The 8311-nt window shown below is 36.8% G+C and overlaps 1 protein-coding gene across 3 annotated transcripts; it reads left to right on the forward strand.

Moving 5' to 3' along the window:
- The first annotated feature begins 664 nt into the window (after positions 1-664).
- Positions 665-7979, forward strand: LOC105773204 (protein RRC1). 3 transcript variants are annotated; one of them, XM_012594911.2, is made up of 18 exons: positions 665-887; positions 1019-1124; positions 1251-1386; positions 1576-1621; positions 2942-2999; positions 3113-3265; positions 3493-3612; positions 3703-3868; positions 4183-4295; positions 4503-4574; positions 4713-4934; positions 5055-5113; positions 5205-5289; positions 5385-5522; positions 5828-6052; positions 6199-6992; positions 7136-7293; positions 7403-7979. In XM_012594911.2, the coding sequence occupies exons 2-18, from the start codon at positions 1050-1052 to the stop codon at positions 7705-7707; spliced, it is 2925 nt and encodes a 974-aa protein (XP_012450365.1). In that variant the 5' UTR covers positions 665-887; positions 1019-1049; the 3' UTR covers positions 7708-7979. The 3 variants fall into 3 exon arrangements, with proteins under 3 accessions (XP_012450365.1, XP_012450367.1, XP_012450368.1); XM_012594913.2 differs by having other exon boundaries at positions 1050-1124; XM_012594914.1 differs by lacking the exons at positions 665-887; positions 1019-1124; positions 1576-1621 and having other exon boundaries at positions 1249-1386.
- Positions 7980-8311: the final 332 nt, after the last annotated feature.

An 8311-nucleotide genomic window follows, 5' to 3' on the forward strand; every position in this document is an offset into this window, starting at 1 on the left:
AAAAAGTTACCGTTGGGCAAATTATAATTTTACGGTTGGCCGAATTTGAAATTTGACTGTTGGGAATTTACCATTGGAGGAAGGCGCGTCCAGTTGGGCAAGCTTTCTCGCCAACTCAGAGGAAAACACGTCTAACTAGGTGCACTTTCCTGCAACTGTGTAGAAAATGCGTCCAATTGGACAAGTTTTCACACACTCTCCAAAATTGACCTATTTCCTTAATTTAATAAAAAAGTCTATTTTGCCAATTATTTTTTTCGACATATATGCCTCATTTAGCCGAATTATATAATTTTAAATTCTAAAAAAATAATTATTTTATAATTAATAATATTCGAGATGAAAATCTCTAAACAAATGATAAAACCTAAAATCAAATCATTGTATATAATAGGTTGGTCGAAAAAGTATTGGATAATACGAATATTAATAAAATTAATAAGAAACACAAACATCATATGTAATTTTACCTAATTAATTTAACATTTCATATATTCTCCTAGAACTAAATTATTATATAAAAATATAAAATAAAATTTAAAACTTAAATAATGTACAAAGATATTTAAAGAATGATAAAATATTGAATTTGAATGTTTGTTATTATCTTCTTGAAAAGTATAATGCTCACAATTCAGCGGGCCAAGGTAATTGTCATTAGTTGCTCTTGTGGAGAGTAAATTACTTGGTCACCTTTCTATTAATTCAGGGGGCTACATAATAAAAGAGACAATTTCTTTCTTTCTTTTCTTTAATGGAAGTAAATAACTCACTATACTAAAGGGTTCTATATTCTATCTGTTTCCCCCTATTTTGGCTACGTTTCTTTTTGGCCCGAACCTAACAATCCATCCCTTCCATCGCAGAAAACCTTGGATCTGGCTCAGGTATGGTTTCACTCCCCTTCTCTATCCTTCACGTTGGGAGGTGGTGTAATTTGTTAGGGTTTACTCTATGTTAAGGATTCGATCAATTTGGGGTGGGTTTAAGATAATTATTTTTGAGGTTGAATGATTAGGGTTTTGAATGCCTGATTAAATCATTTGAAGATGAGTCCATTTTCAATCACGCGTAAGAAAACGCCTTTCCAGAAGCACAGAGAAGAGGAAGAAGCCAAGAAGAAGGTACAATTGCCTCTCTTAGTTACAGAGCTCAAAAAATTTAATTAATTTTGGTTCTTGCTAGAATTTGCAGCTTCTGGAGCCAAATAATTGACTTTAATTTCTGGCTTTTCCTTTTGGTTTTATTAGAGGGCAGAGGACGAAACTGCTCGATTATACGAGGAGTTTGTGGCATCGTTTCAAGGAGATAATAACCCTGGATCAAAGGCATTTGTTCGAGGTGGAACAATCAATCCCAATGAGAGGTTGAAATCCGATTCTGAAGGTTAGTTTGATCCCGAGACTCAACTTTTGTGTTTCAAGCAGCAATTTTTTTTAAAATAATTTTGTCTCAGTTTTTTTAAGTGTCGATGTTTTTGTTTTGCTCTATGGATTAGTAGAATAATTTTTCTATTGTATCACGAGGACACATTAATAAAAATATGGGGTTTTTTTATTCATTCGCGGATGGCAGGTGAAAAATCCAAAGATGGGGTGTCTGTTCCAAAGAAGGGAAGTAGGTAATAATAATTGCTTTTGATTAACCGCGCTGCATTGTTAATGCTCTTTGGTGAGGCATCATGGATGGAAAAGCTGTGTGGTGACAATAGTGATGTTTTCATTCTAGCCTTGTATTTTTAAGGGCTTCTTCTATGATATCGTGACAAAGAATTTCATATAGCTGTGTTCCAACTTGCGTACCATTTACTTTGAAAGGATTCAATTAGTGGGGGGAGGGGGCTTTTCTAGTTTCGAAAAGAAATACTTGTTATTTATAGTTTTCTGAATTTCAATTCTTAATTGCCACTCCATTGTGGAAGTTTTACCTTTTATGGCTTATTTATAAGTCCTAATCTGCTTTATGAAAGAAAAATACTCGGAAGTTAATGATACTTTGCTGTTGGTAACATCTACCATGGTGTAAAAGAAATATGAAAAGTTCCACTTCCAGTCAACTAACTTCAATAGAGTAATTAGAGATAGAAAAAGAAATCATTACTTTTTATTTGTAAAGATCAATTCAAATGAATGGTAATAATGCAAATTTGGCCGTTAAATCTTTTTCATTTGACATCACACCATGTTATACCTTCGCATCTAGTTGGTCCATCCTACTATTATGTTTGAACATTTTTGGCTTGGATAGTTGTGAAATATAAAACTTCAGATAAAATGTACAGTCAAATTTATCATTGTGTTGGATGGAAAGTAAATGGACATTGGATTCTTGACTTCAGATCATGAAGCCTTCATCTCCATTAGATTTTATCCCAAACTAGTTGGGGTTAGTTGCATGAATGGTTTTCTTTACTTATGGTGTTTTTAAGCTGGTTAGAGTTGAATAACATTATCTCAAGTTACATTGAATTTTAGTCACCCCCCCTCTTTCCCCAGCGTGCTGGTCTGTTTTCCTGTCATTCTTCAAGCATATTATTTTAATAACATTTTGAACTGTTCTTGTTTTTTTTTGGTCGTAGTTTCAGTTTATGGTTGTAGAAAAATGATGCTTATTTTAGATATAACTTGGATAATACTAATTTTCATACATCTGCTACCTAATGTTGTTGAACTACCTTTAATTTGATTCTTTAGAGGAGGCTGTTCCAGCATTCTTACTCTCAAAAAACGAAAACTTGGCTAAAACAAAGTCCACTTATGAAATCTAAGAACTAGTTCAGTATGCTTCAAGGTCAAGAAAATCAAATAATGGTTCCACAAGAAATTCTCCTTTAAAGTTTATTGACGAGGAATAGTAAAGAGGCTTTGGTAAAGAATGGGTGGAACTTTGAAAATGAATTTCTCTGAAAAATGGAAGTTTATCTTTCATGTTATTTCTGCAGGTATGTTCCATCTTTCATACCACCTCCTTTGGCAGCCAAGGAAAAGGAATCTGAGAAGGTGACTTTTATTAATGAAATAATGGAACACCTTTTTCATTTATTTTATTGTCAACCGAGTTGGCCACTTTGTGATATGCACATTTGGTTTAAACTTTTCAATGCCTTTTGTAGAAGGAGGAGGAGAGGATGAAGGAGAAAGAGAAGGTAAAGTCTCGAAATATTGACCATTTTATGGAGGAGCTGAAGCATGAACAAGAGATGAGGGAAAGGAGAAATCTGGAACGTGAACATTGGCGTGATGGGCGTCATAGTGATAGTTCAGCTGTAAGTGGGATTCAACTTTGTATTCAATCGTAGGGTACAATATTTCATGTATCTTATCCCTTTTCTCACTTTGTATCTTGCAATTTAATGTATAAGGGTTTATGTGTTATCTGAGTGTCCTTCATTTTTCTTCTATTAGCATCTCTATCTTGTATGGCACTTTATCTGTTTTTGCTTCTTTGCCATGACTATGGATGAATCTTATCTCTTGGTTGTTCCTATCTCAGCCATCTAGTCGCTTTGATGAACTGCCTGATGATTTTGATCCTAGTGGAAAATTGCCCGGATCACTTGATGATGCTGATCCTCAAACGACAAATCTCTATGTTGGAAATCTCTCACCAAAAGTATGTTTGTTGTTGTTTCTAAGTTCTTGTCCTTAATCTGCTTTTCCCCTTTAATGCTAAATATTTTTGGGTTACATGTTCTTGATATAGGTTGATGAAAATTTTCTTCTGCGGACTTTTGGAAGATTTGGACCTATTGCTAGTGTGAAAATTATGTGGCCTAGGACAGAGGAGGAGCGAAGAAGGCAAAGAAATTGTGGTTTTGTGGCTTTCATGAATAGAGCTGATGGACAAGCTGCAAAAGATGAAATGCAAGGTATCAAAGCTTTTACTTGGATATATTGAGCAGTCACCTTGTTACCCACATGGGTGTATTTCAACTCAGTGAGATTCTTTAATGAATTTATTAATTTCATATTCTTTTAGTTGTAAAATAGTAAAATATTAATGTGAAGCATTTGTAAATAGTGACATCTAAATTCCAAGGTTTTTTAAACTAGTGTTATCTAATTTCCAATGTTTAGTAAATGCTAGAATGCCCCATGTTTTTGTCAATTTAATTGATATATAGCTGCTTTTTAATTTTTTTTTTTTGATATATATATCTTGATGATGTATTTTCTCTCGCAGGAGTTATTGTATATGAATATGAATTGAAAATTGGGTGGGGTAAATCTGTTGCTCTTCCATCACAAGCATTACCTGCTCCCCCACCTGGACAGATGGCTATCAGGAGTAAGGAGGTTGGTTGTGTTCTTTTGCACAAAGAATTTGAAGCTCTCTCGAATAAAGTGCATATATGGTTTTGAACAGGAGATGCTTTAAGACCAAAATTTATCTCTTAAAGTGAGGTTTTGATAAGATAACTTTGGGTTGAGCAGGCAGTTCACAGAAGTCACTTTTCTTGCTTGTGCATGCCATAATTCTGAAACTTGTTTTCTGACTGGCAGGGTAGTTCTATAATCTTATCTGGTCCTTCAGGTCCACCAGTCACATCTCTTCCAAATCAGAATTCTGAACTGGTAACTTAGCTGAATTTCTTCTTTGTTTCATTTTTTCTGAAAAATAATAATTATCTACTATTGAGTTGTCTTTGTGTCTAAGGTAATTCTGATTCTTCTATTCTGGAGTTATTGTTGATTGTTTTTCTTGGATGCCAGGTTCTTACTCCAAATATTCCAGATATAATGGTCACTGCACCTGAGGATGGCCACCTCCACCATGTGATAGATACAATGGCTCTTTATGTCCTTGATGGAGGATGTGACTTTGAACAAGCTATTATGGAGAGGGGTCGTGGCAATCCTCTATTCAACTTTTTATTTGAGCTTGGCTCAAAGGAACACACTTACTACGTCTGGAGGCTATATTCTTTCGCTCAGGTCCATTGTGTGAATGCATCTTAATGTTGTCTCTGGTGTCATATTCATGATATGCCATGCTATGTTTTAAATGTGAATGAGGAATGTAGTTGAAGAATTTCAATGTTTGTGGAAATGCAGGGTGATACTCTTCAAAGGTGGCGGACAGAGCCTTTTATCATGATAACTGGGAGTGGAAGGTAATCATGTGCCAACAGTTTTACTGTTAATGAAATTCTTTTCAGGAGTGTTACGACCGTATTTATGATGCATAGCTTTAATTTTTTCTAGATGGGTACCACCACCTTTGCCAGTGTCAAAAAGTCCAGAGCATGAAAAGGACTCTTCTGCCACATATGCCGCAGGAAGAAGCAGGGTATTCTAGAGATGAACATATTTTGTTCTAGATTATTCCTATTTTTTTGTGTGACTTGAGTGAGTTAACAATCCTTTGTTGTCTTAATTTTACAGCGGGTGGACCCAGAAAGACCACTTACTGATCCACAAAGGGACGAATTTGAGGACATGCTACGGGCATTGACATTGGAGAGGAGTCAAATAAAGGAAGCCATGGGCTTTGCTTTGGATAATGCTGATGCTGCTGGAGAGGTATTGCCTATCTGCAGCATACCTTATTGACTTTCGTCATCTTCTACTCTCATACTGTAATGGTTCCTTGCTGGATCCCATTGAGGATTAGCACTTTTTTGATGTTTTTGTTGTCTTGAAAGTTAAAGAGTCTGGAATTGTGAAACAAAATGATTTTTAATGGGGCAGGTACAACATTCAAAGTCTAGTACTGGCATGTGACTGTTTGTGCAGTCCCTTTTATCCTTATGTGGTTTGAGCCTTAAACAATAGTATGAGAACATGAATCTGATGCATTTGTTTTCCCTTCCCTTATTGCCATGCAGGTAGTTGAAGTTTTGACAGAGTCTCTGACACTTAAAGAAACACCTATTCCAACTAAAGTAGCAAGGCTTATGCTCGTCTCTGACATTCTTCATAATAGCAGTGCTCCTGTTAAAAATGCATCTGCATACCGTACTAAATTTGAAGCAACATTACCTGATATAATGGAGAGCTTTAATGATCTGTACCGCAGTGTAACAGGAAGGATCACTGCTGAAGCCCTAAAGGTAGGTATAATTTTAACCTTTTATCCAGCTTTCAAGTTGCTTTCTATTTTGTTTGTTTTTCCAAGTGCTGCTAACTGGCTTGTGGCTTTGTGCATGTTTATCATCTTTATTTTGGGTTTGAAGGTGGTCTTTTCTCATTTATGCAGGAAAGGGTTCTGAAAGTGTTGCAAGTATGGTCAGATTGGTTTCTTTTCTCAGATGCATACGTGAATGGACTACGAGCCACTTTTCTTCGATCAGGAAACTCTGGAGTGGCCCCATTCCATTCTATTTGTGGTGATGCACCAGAAATTGAAAAGAAGACTAGCTCAGAAGATGCAGTTGATGGGATTAAAGCTAACCAAGATACTGCGTTGGCCATGGGCAAAAGTGCTGCTATGAAGGAGTTAATGGATCTCCCACTTGCCGAGTTGGAAAGGCGCTGTAGGCATAATGGATTATCTCTTGTTGGTGGTAGAGAAATAATGGTTGCACGACTATTAAGTCTGGAAGATGCCGAAAAGCAGAGAGGTTATGAACTAGATGATGAGTTGAAGCTGCGGTCAAGTTATAGTCGGTATTCTAGTGGTCAAAGAGGTGCAAATGTTGAAACAGAAGTGGCGGGATTGTCTGGACGGACTCGTTATGCAGAGGATGAGATCCCTTCACAACGCAAAGGGTCTGTACCTCTGGCTGAAACCCTTCCAATCCCACAGCCTGAACTAAAAGCATTCACAAAGAAAGAGAAAACTGATCCTGTTTTGCCAGCCTCTAAATGGGCTAGAGAGGACAATGACAGTGATGATGAAGAAAAGAGAAGCTCCAAGGGTCTGGGGTTGAGCTATTCATCTTCTGGAAGTGAGAATGCTGGTGATGGTCATGGTAAGGCTGATGAATTGGAGTTTGGAACTGAGGTGAACATTCTAGTTCCATCTGAAAGTGCAATGAATGAAGAGCAGAGGTGTGGTAACTTTTTAATGATGATTTCTTATTTCTTAATGCTACAAAAAACAAAACAAAATGCCCTTAAAAACAATTTTCACCAACATTTGCTCATGTAATCCCTAACTTAATGCTCTGCTTTACATGCATATAATACCACAGGCAAAAGTTGAGAAGACTTGAGGTTGCTCTTATAGAATACAGAGAATCCCTTGAGGAGCAAGGAATTAAAAATGCCGAGGATATTGAAAAAAGGGTTGCAGTTCATCGGAAACGGTTAGAATCTGAATATGGTTTATCAGATTCTGGTGAAGGAAGAAGTAAGTTATATTGCTGGTTGAGAAGATGCTTGTGAAGACTTGTAATTGTGTATGTTTTCAAAATCGAAAGCATATAGTAATATTATTTTGTATACTATTCTAATTGCAGAAAGAACGTCGAGAGAGAGGAGAGATAGGCGGGATGATGTGCACGACTCTTCAAGAAAGCGGCTTCGAAGTCAAAGCCAAAGTGAGAGCCCTCCACGGAAACAATCCAACAGAGGCAGGGATAGAGAAAATGATTCAGAAAAGGACCGCGAAAGGCACAGAGAAAGAGAGAGATATCATGACCTGCAAAATGAAAGGGGGAGAGAGAGGGAGCGAGACCGTTGGGAAAAGAGTGGAAGCAGAGAAAGAGATGACCATGACAGAGATAGAGGTAGGGATAGGGATAGCCGAAGGCGAATGAAGTGAGATTTTAGGTTCGTGGGATACCTTACTTCAACGTTTGCTTGGTATCTGATCTGGGTAGCATGGTTTGAGATGAGGAGATGACTTGGCTTGTCTGGGATGCTTAAGCAGCAGCATCTGTCATTAGAAAATTGGTTTCAAACAATGCTAGAAATGCTGGACTGCCCATGAGAAAAATCTGGTTCTTGTAGAACCATCTTGTAGTAAAATATACGACAGCATTTGATGTTTTTGGTGGTTTGCATTTTATGAAAATCAAGTTAATTGCCTAATAATACTTTTACTGGCCCTATTATATAATAGACCAAGTACTAGAACAACTTGGAACAGGTACTCTGCTCTTCTTTGGCAATGTAACATTCAATGCCAAAACTGTGTTTGCTAACAGAAGCTCATCGTCTATTTCCAGAAGAAGAGGTACTTTCTATTGTTGAATACTTCTTATTTCCTTTCTGACAGCATCTTCTGCATCTCCTGCTCTGTCCGTGCTAAGGCTCTTCCTACCATATAGGATATGATCCCTTCCAATAATCTTTTTTCTCATAAACTATTTTTTAGACATCATCCTTCTGATTCTCGCTCAGATCATCTTCATTTCTTTTTACTT

This window comes from Gossypium raimondii, chromosome 6, assembly GCF_025698545.1.
Source record: "Gossypium raimondii isolate GPD5lz chromosome 6, ASM2569854v1, whole genome shotgun sequence".
Taxonomy (NCBI): Eukaryota; Viridiplantae; Streptophyta; class Magnoliopsida; order Malvales; family Malvaceae; genus Gossypium; species Gossypium raimondii.